A 13,763-nucleotide genomic window follows, 5' to 3' on the forward strand; every position below is an offset into this window, starting at 1 on the left:
ACTCCCAAATAAAAAAAAAACCTCTTAAACTCTTTAGTTTATAATTGATATCTGACCATTATAATTTGGTGAAAATTATAAATAGGGTAGTTTTTTTTGAAGTGAATTAGGAAAGTGTAAGTACAAAATTATTTGGAAAAAGAAAAATTATAGTTGTCAGATGATATTTTTCTAAAAATTTGAAGTCGGAAGAAATTCTAAGAACACAAGTAAATATCAATCACGAAACTTATTACATTGACCTTAAGCTTAATTTACAGGGAATTTCAGAGTGGTATGGGAATTGCATAAAGAGGAGAAAGCTTCTTCAAGGTGATTCCATACTGCTCAGTCATGTCAAGGGTGTGAGGAGTGACACCGTGAGGAAGCTCCCATCGAAAAGAGTGCACAAGCGCAGCCAACATCAAAGTAATCATCCGATTAGCGAGTGGCAAGCCAGGGCAAATTCTCCTACCTCCACCAAAAGGCAAATACGCGAAATCCCTGCCTTTGAAATCTATGTTAGATCGCAGAAACCTTTCGGGCTTAAACGATAATGGTTCATCCCAAAACTGGGGGTTCCTCCCAATGGACCATGCGTTGATGAGGACTTGGTTCCCTTTGCGAATGGTGTACCCACTAACTTCAACATCATGTCCTGCAACGTAGGGCAAGAGAAGGGGCACCGGTGGATGAAGCCGAAGGGTTTCTTTCACTATTGCTTCCATGTACGGAAGTCTAGGGATGTCTGATTCTGTTATTTCAACGTTGGAGGACCCTATCACTTCGTTCAGTTCCGCTCTTGCTTTCTGCATTACTTCTGGGTTCCGTACAAGCTCTGCCATCGCCCACTCTGTTGTTGATCCTGATGTGTCACTCCCCGCAATGAACAAATCCTGCTTCCAATAACCAACATCCTCACACTCCATTAACACTTATCCATGCACGTTAATTTTTTAAAATCGTACCGTACCTGTACTGGAAAAAGAACTTTGGACAAACATTTAAACTAAACTTTAATTGTTTTTGTTGAAACAAACATAAAACTTGTGCTTCTCATATATATTATTCAACTTTAAAAACACCATACAGTTAGCCTACTACGCTCCTTGGTCCTTCCCCCAACCCTACACGTTTTTACAGGTTCAGCCCACGCACATTCCTCCAAACAATAGATGAAAACAAGCCACCAACTCTACATGTTTTTTCAGATTCATTTCTACACACATTACACGAAAAATATGATAACCACAATCTACCATTAACACAACAAGAAATCTTTTAACCGTGTTTTCACTTTTATAGTTATCAATATTACTTTTTCAATAATATTATTAATCACATTTGTATATGGGTGTACAAAGTGAACAGTAGTTTCATGGGATTTTTTCAAAAAAAAAACCTATGACGAGATGCTTATATATTACCTTTTAGTTAATAAATATGGTCCGTTCGAATAACAACTCTAGAATTACAAGAAGATGACAATATTTAAATTTATAAACTAAATTTAGAATCTATTTATATTAAAATTAAATTATAAATCTAAGTTTTACATCAAGAAAAATAAAAAGTCGAACTTCATATAAAGATAAAATAAACCTATATTAATGTCTTGTACAATTATACTCACATATTATATCTCAATCTCAATAAATAAATAAATAAACTTCTACAATACCACAAAAGGAAAAACACATTTAATGTTTAGGGTTAATATAATGTTTTTAGTCTACATTATTTTAGTAAAAAAAGTTAAAATAAATAAATAAATATATTCTTTTATTAACGTTTTCCTTATGTTAAATGATATTTTAGAATAACATTTAAATTAGTTAAACTATTTGATATATTATGAAATATCATCTAACACAAAAAATAATAAATTACTTAATTAAAATATTATGTTCATTTATTTTTTAAAAATTAAAAATAAAAAACATATAAAATTAAAAATATAAAAGAATTTCAATACTAATTATGAATTTAAGAATAAAAATATATTTCACTCCAGTTAAAATAAAAAGTTAATGATAGAAAGGGAACGGTGTTACCAGAATCAACGGCTTGATGCTTTGAACGGTGAAATCGGACGGCTGACCTGGTTCACACTGATCAAGCAACACATCCAAGAAATCCCCCTTGGCGACACGAGGACCCTCTCTTTCCGCAACACGTTTCCGAATGATGCGGTCGAAAATATCATGCAACCTGACGTATGAAACCGCCACATGTCGCTTAACGCCTTGCAAGTCAAACGGCTTCAGCAGAGGAAAGTAGTCTGAGAGGTTAACCCTCCCTGCGTCCTCCATGATCCTCCACACCAGCTCCTTGAACTCCCCTGCACTCTCGAACTCCGGGTCTACCAAATCCTCCGAAAACACCGTGTTCGATACCAGGTTCAGCATCGTCGCGAATGCCAGATCTCCAATCGCAACACCTTTTCCATTCCAAGCTTGTTTCCGAAGGTGCTGAACTAGTTCCTGCACTTTGCGGTGCCGGAGGTGCTGTAGCAGGTCCAGGCGTTGGGCGGTAAAAATCTGGGTGGTGCAGACGCGGCGGCGGTTGCGCCACCGTGAGTCGGCGGGGGCCCAGGCTAGGGTGTCGCCCACGTTGGGCTGGGCCGCCACGGATTCTGGGATGGGGCGGTTGGCGAAGGTTTGGTCGTTCTTTTGGAGGATTTCTTGGGCCACGGCTGGAGAAGAGGCCACGGCCACGGTAACCGAACCCAGACGGAGGGACATGATTTGGCCGTAGGTTTGGGCCAGAGAGGAGAGGGCGCAGTGTGGTTTGGGGCCCAGTTGGTGGAGGTTTCCGATTATGGGGAAGCCGGTTGGACCGGGGGGTTGGTTTTTTTTAACGCGGCGGTTGAGAATGAACTGGCTGGTGATGAGGAATAGTGTGAGGAGTAGCAGGAAGATGAAATGGTCCATGGTAAAATTTGTTGGTTTTTTCTTCCCGACGTGATTCAAACCTACTTGGTCCATGTTCTGTCAGGTTATATCCTATATATAAATATATGAGTTGTAAGAGAGTTATAAATAACAATTGATATAAGCATATACTAATTTGTATATTGCTAAGCGTTTATGTATTATTATTTTATTGTGAAGGAAAAATGAAAGAAAATTTGCATATTTTATACGAGGCTAAATTATACTCATCATATCTTTTTATAGTATTCAAATATATATTTACATTTTACTATTATATTATTCAAAATTTTTATATTTTAAATAAATATTTAATGTTATTACTTTTTAATAAATCTCATTTTCTTGTATTTTTTAATAAAATGAAATATCAATGAAATTGAAACTAGTTTGGAAGATGTTTTTATAAATATCGATATCATTTCTTTATAACGTGTTTTTGAGTATTTTCATGTGTGTTTTCTTTAGGTTTGGTTGGTTCTTAATTAGAGAGTTTGCTAAGATATTTTTGATTTTCAAGTTAATTATACGTCACAAATAATACAATTGTAATGAAATGAACCAGTAACATAATTCATAAAGAATGACTATTTATAGTATTTGTATAGATTCAAGTTTTCATGGACCTAAGATTTGAAGACTTCCGTTTTAAAGTTTCTTTGTATATTTAATTATCCTTAATTTTTTGTTTTCTAATATAAGTCATAATTCTTTCTTAAGATAGTATTGTCATAATAGATGCTTTGTACTATGTTGATATGTTGATTGAAGTATCTTCCTCCTCCATCGTGATATAAATGATTTAAAACATTGTTATTCCTGATATAGTAATAGGCTAATTAATTAAAATAATTATTATATTTAATAGAAAAAAATTGAAATGAACTCAATATACAGTGTGTTCATGTAGTGATTATTTTTATTATTATGTATTTAATTGAGACTATATGAACAATGATGGTTGGTCCTCTTTTTTTGTGCCTGAAAAAATAACAATAACTCACCCAATATCGACTATCGTGCATTACTTGACCTTTGTGTAATTTTGTATTTCATCATTCCCTTTGATTTTTATGAGAACATGACATTTAAGTAGAAGAATATAAAGATAAAAGTGGGGTATTTTACGAATGGATTCGAATATGATAGCTATTGCTTTCTAGACTTCATTTAGTATTGTCATGTAATATAGATTAAGAAGTTAAAATCAAATTTCAAATTACTGAAAGGGATGTATTCCTAACTTTCTATGTATAAATTTATAAAAGGCAGACTTACTGAGATGGATTATTGACCCGTTTTCACTACCTTACCTAAACCTTACCAAAACATGATTGGAAATATCTTAAACTTATTTTAAATTGTTAATGAATTATTTTATATAATCATGTGATGGTAAATGTTTATCACTTATTTTAAATTGTTAACATTTTATATCTTCCTGCATCCATTATTTTACTTTTTCTTTTCTCTTTTGTTTTTCAAATATAAAAGTGTATTTTTCTAATAACCACATTAACACTTTGTCAATCATAGATGCCCATTAATTGCAATTATATGCCTCCACACCACTTTCTATTCAATCATTCAACCAATTGTATGTCCACCACAATGAACCAATAAACATAATCTGTGACATGATATGTTATAGATTAGTTTATTATTTGTTTGGAAAAGAAAGAGACAACACTAAATTTTTTTAGGAGTTATAAATTAATGTGTTATTTGTCTTAGTTAGAAAGTGAAGAGTAAGGCTGTAGTAGAGTTTTTTGAATTAAGAAAAAGTGAAAATAAATAAGTAAATGAATTGAGATTAATTTCATTGATATAGTAGAATAAAAAAAGTTGTGTATATTAGTATATCTAAAATTGATTGAATTACTCGTGTATTAAAAATTTTAAAATTAAATATAATTAAATATTAAAAAGTTTGTATGGTTACAAATTGGCATCTATTTATAAATAATTGTCATTTGTATAAAGTTAGTTGTATTAAAATTAAATCTTAAAAAATAATTGTACCAACACTAATTAAAGAGTTCCACATTTTTCTAGAAACTTTAACTTGAAAAATAAAAATAAAAAATATTTAAAATTTAATATTACATTTTATTAAATTTATATAAATATTAGATATTATATGATCGTCTAGAGAAATATAGTTCTATATAACTTTTATATTTATAATGTAATTCATGAATAAAATTAAATTTTTATAATAATTTGATTATAAAAATATATTTAACTTTAAATTTAATTATAATCACTCACTTCAATAATTTAATTTTAGTATTATTGATAGTAAAAATGAGAGTTATCAAAAAAGTTCACCTGATTCAACCTAATTATTAAGTTTTTTTTTTTTATTATTTTATATTTGGATTGGTAAGTCTATCTAACTCATCACAGATGAGTTGGATTTTCAGTGGACTGAATCCATTTTTATGGTGACTCAGGTAAGCTCACAATCTTATTAAAATATGGAAGCACAATCCGCTCAAAATCGGCATTCTTAAGAAATAAATGTATATTTGCAGATGAAAAAATAATGCCAACAATTTGAAACGTTAATAACATAATTAAACGATTCAAAGTTCTTATATTATAGCAAAAGGTACACAAACATATTTAAAGGTATAAAACCATTATATTAGAGCAGAAGTTATAAAAAAAAAAAAAAATCTTGAAACTGACACGATAAACCTCATGGAATGATCTTTACTTTGAAAATAACCTAACTAGTTATTTGAAGATAAATACCAAGGAATAGTTATCCCAACCATTGGCTTAACATAAAAAATTTCTTGACCACTTTTTTCTGACATGAAAACTGAACTCCTCCACCTCTAAAATAAATGAAAACTTGCGACAGATTTGTGGGATTTCAATTTTTGGAGGATCTCAATGATCGAAAATCTTGTGAAAAGTAACTGCATACATAGATTGTTGTACGAGCCTGGTCATCACTGAAGTTCCCACAATTACCATTCTCCAACGAAATGAAATTAATAATCAGAAAGGTTATGCTACAGAAATGAACAGCTCACAAATGCATGATGGAATTTTATTTGGAATGCACAACAGAGAAGCTCACTTCAGCAAGGTACAGAACCAGATTCAGTGGAGACTTGTTCACTCCTGAATCTGAACAGGCTCAAAACCCCTCTGAATGGAAGCCTTAACAGCATCCAATACCAGTTGGGTTTTCCTACTAATTGTTGGCCACTTCTTTTCAGGCTTAGAGTTTTTGAATTTGATTTCTGCCACCAAGCGAGCAAATTCTCTAACCAAAAGCGCTTCCTGAGGGAGATCAGTGTTTATCGTATGCTTTATTGGCTGTTTAGCCCAGCCTGTGACAAGATCATCAAAGTTAGTTTCTGTACCAGCAAGAAATGACGCCTCCTTTTCATGATAAGGGATGATGAAGTCATGCACATGTAGAGTTCCTCTTGTCCCAATAGCTGTTATGTCCATTGTTAAGTTTGCCAAGAAAGAGCAATGGAAGGTTGCTACTTTCCCATCTTCCCAGTACAGAGAAGCTCCACATTCTAAAATCACACCATCTTTGTTGAGCACAGGTTCATATGAAGCAACCGCTGTTTTAGGCAATTCATAGTTGGCAGCCAACAGAATTGCTCTAATGCAGTACCACCCGTGATCACCAAGAGCACCAAGAGCATCAAGATCAGGCTTTACACGAATGTTTCTGCTCAGATAATCTGAATCCGCTGCAGATGTGAAGCAAGTGCGAACCTGTACAACGAACAACACAACACTGCTCATCAATCTGTCAAAACATACATCTCAACAACACCACACTGATTCTCCACCTTCTAATAAAAGATCTATTTTTCTCTGAATTCCCCGACCAAAAATATCCAGAAAAGTTCCATTATTCAGTCCCTCACTCACTCGCTGAATCATAAAAACATTGATTCTTAGTAAAATCCTTGTTATAAAAGTCTCTAACCATTTTTCCAACCAGGAAGATTACTAAAATAGAATTGAAGAAAGTGAAAAAAAAAAAAAGCAGTTGCATTGCAACGCAGTTATGAAAGAATAAGGAACGGAATGATACCGATTTGAGGTTACCAAAACGCTGCGCATCGTTGAGGAAGTTGGCCATGGCCGCAGTCCTGGGGTTATGGACCCACATTGTATTATCCATGAACTGCACCCCACTCGATTCGCAGGCCTCCAGAATATGGTCGAATTGGGCCACGTCGAGGGCCACGGGCTTTTCCAGTAGCAAGTGTTTCTTGTTCTGGGCCGCTAGCACGGCCCACTTCAGATGGAGACTAGTGGGGAGTGGCATGTACACGGCGTCCACCTCAGGATCCTCCAGAATGGCCTCGTACGAGCCGTACACTTTGGCCGAGAGAGGGAGGCCGTTGGCGGCGGCGAACGCGGCGGCCTTTTCGTGTGAGCGGCTGGAGACAGCGCAAATGGCGGCGTTGGGGGCGAGATTGATGGCGCGGGAGACCTTCCTGGCTATGTCTGCGCAGCCAACGATGCCGATCTGGATAAGAGTCTCCGCCATTTTCGGTCAATGCCAGGGGAAGAGATCAGTGAGTGATGTAAGACAGCAAAAAAGTGAGACTAAGTTGTAACAGATCAGTGAGCTGATTTAAAATGTGTCTGATTGGAATATTATTGTCTTTAAAAAAAATAAAAAATAAAAAATAAAAAACTAGTGCGATAATTGTTGTTTTGCTTGGATGTTTAATGGAAATGTTTATTATTATCAACCACTTACCTGATTAATGAGATAAAATTAGTTTCTATGGAAAGTGGTTTTAGGTAAATAACGTTTGGTTTTAGATTGAAGAATTGATTTTGTTGATTTAGATTCAATGTTATTAACTTTGTTTTTGTAATAAAAACATTTAAACAATTTTAAAATCTGTTTTATTCCAGTAACTTTATCAATATTTTTTTCAAGCACGCAGAGAAGACAAATTTTTCGTGGAAAAGTAATAAAGAAGTAATTTATATAAATAATTTTTCAAACAGAAGTGTTAACATTTTCACAAGTAAACTTGTATTTAAATACGACTAAATAAATAATGTTATATTGTTATCTAATGTAAATTATTATGTACAATGTGTTCGTCATAATTATTTTCAATGCTGCTACATCAATCACGTTTTTTTCATTAATTATTAATATTTTAAAACTTTATTCTTAGTGCACATACGAATTAAACTTTTCTTATATTAATAAATCTCTTATTTTAAAATGAAAAATACTCTATCCACCGTATCCACCGTATGATCGAGTCAAAAAGAAACGTATTAGAAAAATATATTTTATTTACATTTTTTAAAATTAATTTTAGTTTTATTTAAATAAAAAATAAACCTTTTTTTTAAGGGTAGTAAATAGGAGTAAAAATAAAGCATTAGGGGTGAATACGTGGCTTAAAAACTGAGAAATATAAATTGGTGGATTTATTTTTAGTAGGTTCCAGCGAGCCACAATGGCAACCCAATCTTATCTTCTGAGTCTGAACACTATTCATGTTCATGCTGGAATCAGTGGTAAGTATTCAACTCTCGTATGCTTTTCATTCTACGAAAATCCGCTTCACACCTTTTGTTGTTTCAATTTTCCAATTTTGTAGGACGGCAATGCAAACCTTCAATATTCAAACCAAACAATTTTCGCTTTGGCGTCTGGGTAAGCATTACTATCTTAAATTTATCTTGGGAATGCTTCATTGGCTATGTTTGGCATACCAATTTGAGATTTTTCTGAGTTTGTTACTTCAATTCATTTTCATATTTCCTTCTGTATAGTATTTAGAAATGATTTAGTGATTTTGATGGCTTTGCCGAAGAGAGAGGAAATGCCATGTGTGAAAGAGCTAGCTTGGAATTCTTATATTATTGTTACCGTTTTGATTTCATTTGACCTCTGTTTTCTTGAATCCTTAAAAAAAAAAAAAACAGTCATGCCCAGGATTTCAGGGGAGTTGTAGAACCTGCAGAACAGTGGTTTTATTGTCTGAACAATTGTAAATAATTAAATAAGTTCTTTATATTTCTTATTATAACAATATCCCTTCATCCCCTATGCTGTACTATACCTAAACATGACACTGAAATAAAATAAAAGAACCCAAATGTAAAATAATTGGAAGGAAAAGTGGGTGTTTACATTGATGTTGTCTCTGAGAGCTCAAATCCCTTTTGAGTTTCTACAATTTGGGAATTCAGTTTAGCGTTGCAATTTGAGGACAATGTATTAAATTGAAAGTTCCTTCTATATCACTTTCAATGTTGAAGTAATCGTGCACACATATATTATATTGTGAGATGATAGATATAAGATCAGTTTGGTGGTAATAATAGAAGGGCAGGAGGGATAGGTAGCGAGTTCAAGTGGTTTTTCTTTATCTCTGCATAGTTACCAAATAAATAAAACAATGTTTAGCTTCAATCAAAGTCAAGAATCTAGAATGAGTAGAAGCCCTTCGTTAGTTGGTACATTGAAGTGCAAGTGCCTGAGGCAAGGAGAGGGATAGGTGGGTTAGTGGATGCTAAACCCACACCATCATCGTGGCCTTGTAATCTTGGAGACTGGGCTGTTCCAATTGTGCTACAAATAAGGGATACAAATTGATGCAATATGAATTTGTGGTGTTGGCAAAGATCCTTTAGGGATAGATTTGTGGTGCAATATGAATGATACTAATTGAGTTCACTAGGAATGGTATGAAAAATAAGGGACAAATAATATTTGTTATGAACATTCAGTAGATAGTGTTTTCAGGATAATATAGCATGAACAGAACAAATATGGTTCAAATGGCTGCAATACTCTACGCCTTAGAATTCATCCATTATGGCAGTACTAATTTAAGGATCCTGTTGCCAAATATGATTGTTTTAAATGATATCAAAAGTAGATGAAATTGAGGTGTAGATATATATGTTTTACTTGAAATCCAACACCATCTGGAGATAGTACCTATAAGTGCGAGTAATCCTCACCTACAAGCCAGTTTTATAAGGTTGTTAGGCCTAAACCATTTTGTGGGAAGAACCAGAAGAGAAGCCATGTGATAGGATATTGGTATCTCACTTATGATAGATTGGTTTTGCATATTGAGATGCTGATTGGTAGCAACAAATAGTCATGTAACCGGGGTCCTTCACTTATTATTGATATATTTTGAAGTGTTTGGAAAGAAGCCTGCCTTGAAATTGTTCTATGTTATCTTGTTATTACTTTGAAGGTGCGCAGTGAGGAATTTGTTTTCTTAAGTTCAAAGGACACCATTAAACATATTAGGCCTTTGTTTGGTGATGCTCTACCAACGTAAGATATTTCCAAAATTGGATCATAATTATTCAGTAATGATAACAAGAGTGTTTGATTTTTACAGTTCAAAGGACAAGATTGAACATATCGCTTTTGTTTGATGATGCTGTACCAACATGAGAGTATTTCCAACATTGGGTCATACTTATTCAATAATCATAACGTGGATCAGTTTACTGCGGGGCCATTTCTCTTTTGCACACTTTTATGCTTTATACAGTTTACGGCACGTTTTATTACTGTCAGTGAAGAAAATTGGAATGTCAATCGAATACCCATTGCATTAGCTTATTGAATGGATGTTTCCAGTATTTAGGATTAAGTGGGAAAATATAAGTTTATTTCAAGCTATTAGAGGATCCAGATGTTGGGTAGTTTCTTCTGTTTGGAGTCAATTGGTTGAAAATATAAGGGTATCTACCGATTGTGACTCTTAATTGAAGCTAATGGCGGTTTATATTACTGGCTAGATTTGAATGTGTGTCAAGATTTCAATGATCGCCTTTCCATTTGAAACACATGTATTTTCTTCCACTCTGCAAAAAAAATATCATGTTATGTCAGCCTAATTTTAAGATTCTAATCGTTGCAGAAAAGTTCAAAGTATCCCACTAAAAGAAATGGCAATTCTCCAGTCGTGGAATGTTGCTCACAATACACAGAAGTTGGAGAATCTGCAGGCATAGCAATATCATCACTATTGGATGCAGCTACCACGAAGGTATCTCTTAATTCAGATCTGCTCTTGAAAACTCTGAAGCTGAGCATACCAGAAACTTCACATGGTTCCAAAGATCTGGTGACAAGATTAGTTCTTGCTGATCTGGACCCTGCAACTGCAAAGTTGGCGATTGGGTTCCTAGGTCCCTTCCTCTCGGTGTTTGGTTTTCTCTTTATCTTGAGAATAGTGATGTCTTGGTACCCAAAACTTCCAGTGGGAAAATTTCCATATGTAATAGCCTATGCTCCCACTGAGCCACTCCTCATTCCTACCCGCAAAGTGATTCCTCCTCTTGCTGGTGTAGACGTTACTCCTGTTGTGTGGTTTGGATTGATAAGTTTTCTTAACGAAATATTAGTAGGGCCACAAGGATTACTTGTTCTCCTTTCCCAGCAAGTCAATTAGCTTACACATTTGAAATTTATGAATGACGTATTTTCTTCCTCATTGGTTACTTGTGAATGGATACATGAGTGAGGACACTATCAACAACCTCATCATTAGCTGCAACCTCATATCTTCCCATCCTTTTGCAGTAACATCTTAGTTTCCCTCAACAACTACACCCTCTTTAATCTCCTCTCTTTCTTCAATATTTCCTTCATACGACAAAAAAGATAACAAACAACGTATGACCAACCCAAAACGATAAAATATATAAATAAATACGATACACTTGTTACTGTAACCTACACCAAATATTATACGACCACATCATGACTCAGTAAAATAAACATTTTCCAAATCAAAAACCGAAAAATACACCATGTCAAAATAAACATTACACTTTGAGTTGTCAAACACATAGGCTTGACTCGGTCCGACTTACTAGATCACTTAACAAAAATTACATGGGAGAGATCCAGTCAATTTTTTGTTTGGCTCAACCCTAAATTAGACTAACTTTGCCCTAATTTAAAATATTAAAAAAATAAAAATGAAATAAATTTAAATAAAAAGTAATAATTAGGTATATATTTTTAAAAATTTAAATCACATTATTGAATTTAAATTTTACGTAAAATTATTTCATATAAAATAAATATAAACTACAGTACAATTTTTTAAAATAAAAATATTAATTTTTATGGAACTTTTTCCCAAAGCAATATACTAGTTGGGTGTCTCGTCCACCCTGTCCATTTATCTTCTTGCACACTATCAAACTTTTTGGAAATATAAAAGAAGTGAAAAAAAAAATGATAGGGTGGAGAAAGCAACATGCATACTATTTTCATGTTCCGGAAGTCTTCCCTACAATAACAATTTCATTTTCCAAAATTCTTTCCTAAATTAGGTGTAAATACCAATACGTGTTCTCCGACAACGACGCAAAGCCAAGTTTATTTGTTTCCCGTTATACCTTCCCTTATTCCTCGCTAACACGGAAAACAAAACCCCAAATTCCTATATTAGGGTTCAATCCAATTTCAATTCCGAAACCTCCCATTCTCCCAATCCTCCAAATCCCAAACCTTCCCCTCTTACAGAGTCCTCAAATCTAGCACGGCGAGCTCTCGCGGCTCGCCATCTCCAACAATAACCATGTGGACATTCCCACCCTCTCGCCACCGGTTCCTCGCCGCCGCGATCATCGTCGTTGCACTTTGCATGATTCTACCCGTTTCGAATGCGACACAACCGCTGAAATTGTGCATCCTAACGACGCCGACGCCGACGTGCCCCGTTAAGTGCTTCGTCGCCAACCCGGTTTGCGGCGAGGACGGCGTAACGTACTGGTGCGGTTGCGATGAGGCAGCGTGCGCCGGCGTGGAGGTTGAGAGAATAGGTCCCTGTGTAGAGGGGAATGGGGGATCGGCACCGATTCCTGGACAGGCTCTCCTTTTGGTGCACATTGTGTGGCTCATCTTGTTGGGGTTCTCCGTCTTGTTCGGTCTTTTTTAGTTTTATGGGGTTTGAGTATGTATCTACCATCATCAGAGATGATGTTATGGTTTTGGTTCTTTTCAATTCTTTGAGGTTCTTTTGTAAATTAACGACACGGCAATTCTTCTACTGTATGTGTGATTATTTTTTTTTTATTATTTTTATCATTGTTATTTAAACAATGATCTTTTTTACATCATGAAGTTTATATAATAAAAGTACTTAAAAATTCTATACGGATAAATCATATTCATTATACACTTTAATGATGGTGAGATCATTAGATATTGATAAAGATCTATTTAGATCTTAAAAGTAAATAAAATGAAAAACTACTTGGTGCTGAAGTACCTATCTTAGTGCTATAAGAGTACTAATATATCTTGTTAATTATACTCTATCTGATATAGTTGCTGTAAATTTGTTAGCAAGATATAGTTCTTCAGCTATAACAAGATACATTAGAATGGAGTAAAACAAATAGTATATTACCTTAAGGACACTATGAATATGAGCTTATTTTACCCAAATGATTCAAAATTAGATCTAATGGGTTATGCAGATACAAGTTATTTATCAAATCCGCATAATGGTCGATCACTAGATCTAATGGGTTATGCAGATACAGGTTCTTTATCAAATCCGCATAATGGTCAATCACTAGATCTAATGGGTTATGCAGATACAGGTTATTTATCAGATCCTCATATCTGTTCACATGTGGTAGCACAAAAATTTCATGGCGATGAGACAAGTCGTGAATGTGTTTGGTTAAGGTCTATAATTCAACATGTGCGACAAACTTGTGGTTTATCCTTGAAAAATATGAAACCAACAACCATATATGAAGACAATAGTGCATGCATTTCTCAATTGAAAGAAGGATGTATTAAAGGAGACATAACAAAACATATTC

The 13,763-nt window shown here is 34.3% G+C and overlaps 4 protein-coding genes across 5 annotated transcripts; 2 read left to right on the forward strand and 2 right to left on the reverse strand.

The window, feature by feature from the left end:
• Nucleotides 1-210: 210 nt before the first annotated feature.
• LOC114192251 (geraniol 8-hydroxylase-like) lies at nucleotides 211-3,024 on the reverse strand. Of its 2 annotated transcripts, none has more exons than XM_028081912.2 (2): nucleotides 2,034-3,024; nucleotides 211-875 (listed from the first exon to the last, which is right to left on the reverse strand). In XM_028081912.2, the coding sequence occupies exons 1-2, from the start codon at nucleotides 2,964-2,966 to the stop codon at nucleotides 267-269; spliced, it is 1,542 nt and encodes a 513-aa protein (XP_027937713.2). In that variant the 5' UTR covers nucleotides 2,967-3,024; the 3' UTR covers nucleotides 211-266. The 2 variants fall into 2 exon arrangements, with proteins under 2 accessions (XP_027937713.2, XP_027937712.2); XM_028081911.2 differs by having other exon boundaries at nucleotides 211-878.
• A 2,869-nt stretch (nucleotides 3,025-5,893) lies between these two features.
• On the reverse strand, nucleotides 5,894-7,523 carry LOC114190046 (putative oxidoreductase At4g09670). The gene is made up of 2 exons (XM_028078802.2): nucleotides 6,991-7,523; nucleotides 5,894-6,665 (listed from the first exon to the last, which is right to left on the reverse strand). Exons 1-2 carry the CDS (start codon nucleotides 7,450-7,452, stop codon nucleotides 6,045-6,047), a joined length of 1,083 nt encoding a protein of 360 aa, XP_027934603.1. The 5' UTR covers nucleotides 7,453-7,523; the 3' UTR covers nucleotides 5,894-6,044.
• A 789-nt stretch (nucleotides 7,524-8,312) lies between these two features.
• On the forward strand, nucleotides 8,313-11,407 carry CCB3 (cofactor assembly, complex C (B6F)). The gene is made up of 3 exons (XM_028078604.2): nucleotides 8,313-8,453; nucleotides 8,537-8,592; nucleotides 10,832-11,407. Exons 1-3 carry the CDS (start codon nucleotides 8,393-8,395, stop codon nucleotides 11,363-11,365), a joined length of 651 nt encoding a protein of 216 aa, XP_027934405.1. The 5' UTR covers nucleotides 8,313-8,392; the 3' UTR covers nucleotides 11,366-11,407.
• A 715-nt stretch (nucleotides 11,408-12,122) lies between these two features.
• On the forward strand, nucleotides 12,123-12,976 carry LOC114189884 (uncharacterized). The gene has a single exon (XM_028078605.2). It carries the CDS (start codon nucleotides 12,506-12,508, stop codon nucleotides 12,863-12,865), a length of 360 nt encoding a protein of 119 aa, XP_027934406.1. The 5' UTR covers nucleotides 12,123-12,505; the 3' UTR covers nucleotides 12,866-12,976.
• Nucleotides 12,977-13,763: the final 787 nt, after the last annotated feature.

Source organism: Vigna unguiculata, chromosome 7, assembly GCF_037176805.1.
Source record: "Vigna unguiculata cultivar grain cowpea cultivar isolate G323 ecotype 2 chromosome 7, ASM3717680v1, whole genome shotgun sequence".
Taxonomy (NCBI): Eukaryota; Viridiplantae; Streptophyta; class Magnoliopsida; order Fabales; family Fabaceae; genus Vigna; species Vigna unguiculata.

What these genes read in the sequence shown, in the direction of transcription:
- LOC114192251 (XM_028081911.2), bottom strand. Translation starts at nt 2,966, where the DNA reads ATGGACCAAGTAGGTTTGAATCACGTCGGGAAGAAAAAACCAACAAAT. An exon ending in GCATCAAGCCGTTGATTCTG is followed by an intron (nt 879 to 2,033) that starts GTAACACCGTTC and finishes GGTTATTGGAAG; the next exon opens with CAGGATTTGTTCATTGCGGG.
- LOC114190046 (XM_028078802.2), bottom strand. Translation starts at nt 7,452, where the DNA reads ATGGCGGAGACTCTTATCCAGATCGGCATCGTTGGCTGCGCAGACATA. An exon ending in GTTTTGGTAACCTCAAATCG is followed by an intron (nt 6,666 to 6,990) that starts GTATCATTCCGT and finishes TTCGTTGTACAG; the next exon opens with GTTCGCACTTGCTTCACATC.
- CCB3 (XM_028078604.2), top strand. Translation starts at nt 8,393, where the DNA reads ATGGCAACCCAATCTTATCTTCTGAGTCTGAACACTATTCATGTTCAT. An exon ending in TGTTCATGCTGGAATCAGTG is followed by an intron (nt 8,454 to 8,536) that starts GTAAGTATTCAA and finishes CCAATTTTGTAG; the next exon opens with GACGGCAATGCAAACCTTCA. An exon ending in ATTTTCGCTTTGGCGTCTGG is followed by an intron (nt 8,593 to 10,831) that starts GTAAGCATTACT and finishes TAATCGTTGCAG; the next exon opens with AAAAGTTCAAAGTATCCCAC.
- LOC114189884 (XM_028078605.2), top strand. Translation starts at nt 12,506, where the DNA reads ATGTGGACATTCCCACCCTCTCGCCACCGGTTCCTCGCCGCCGCGATC.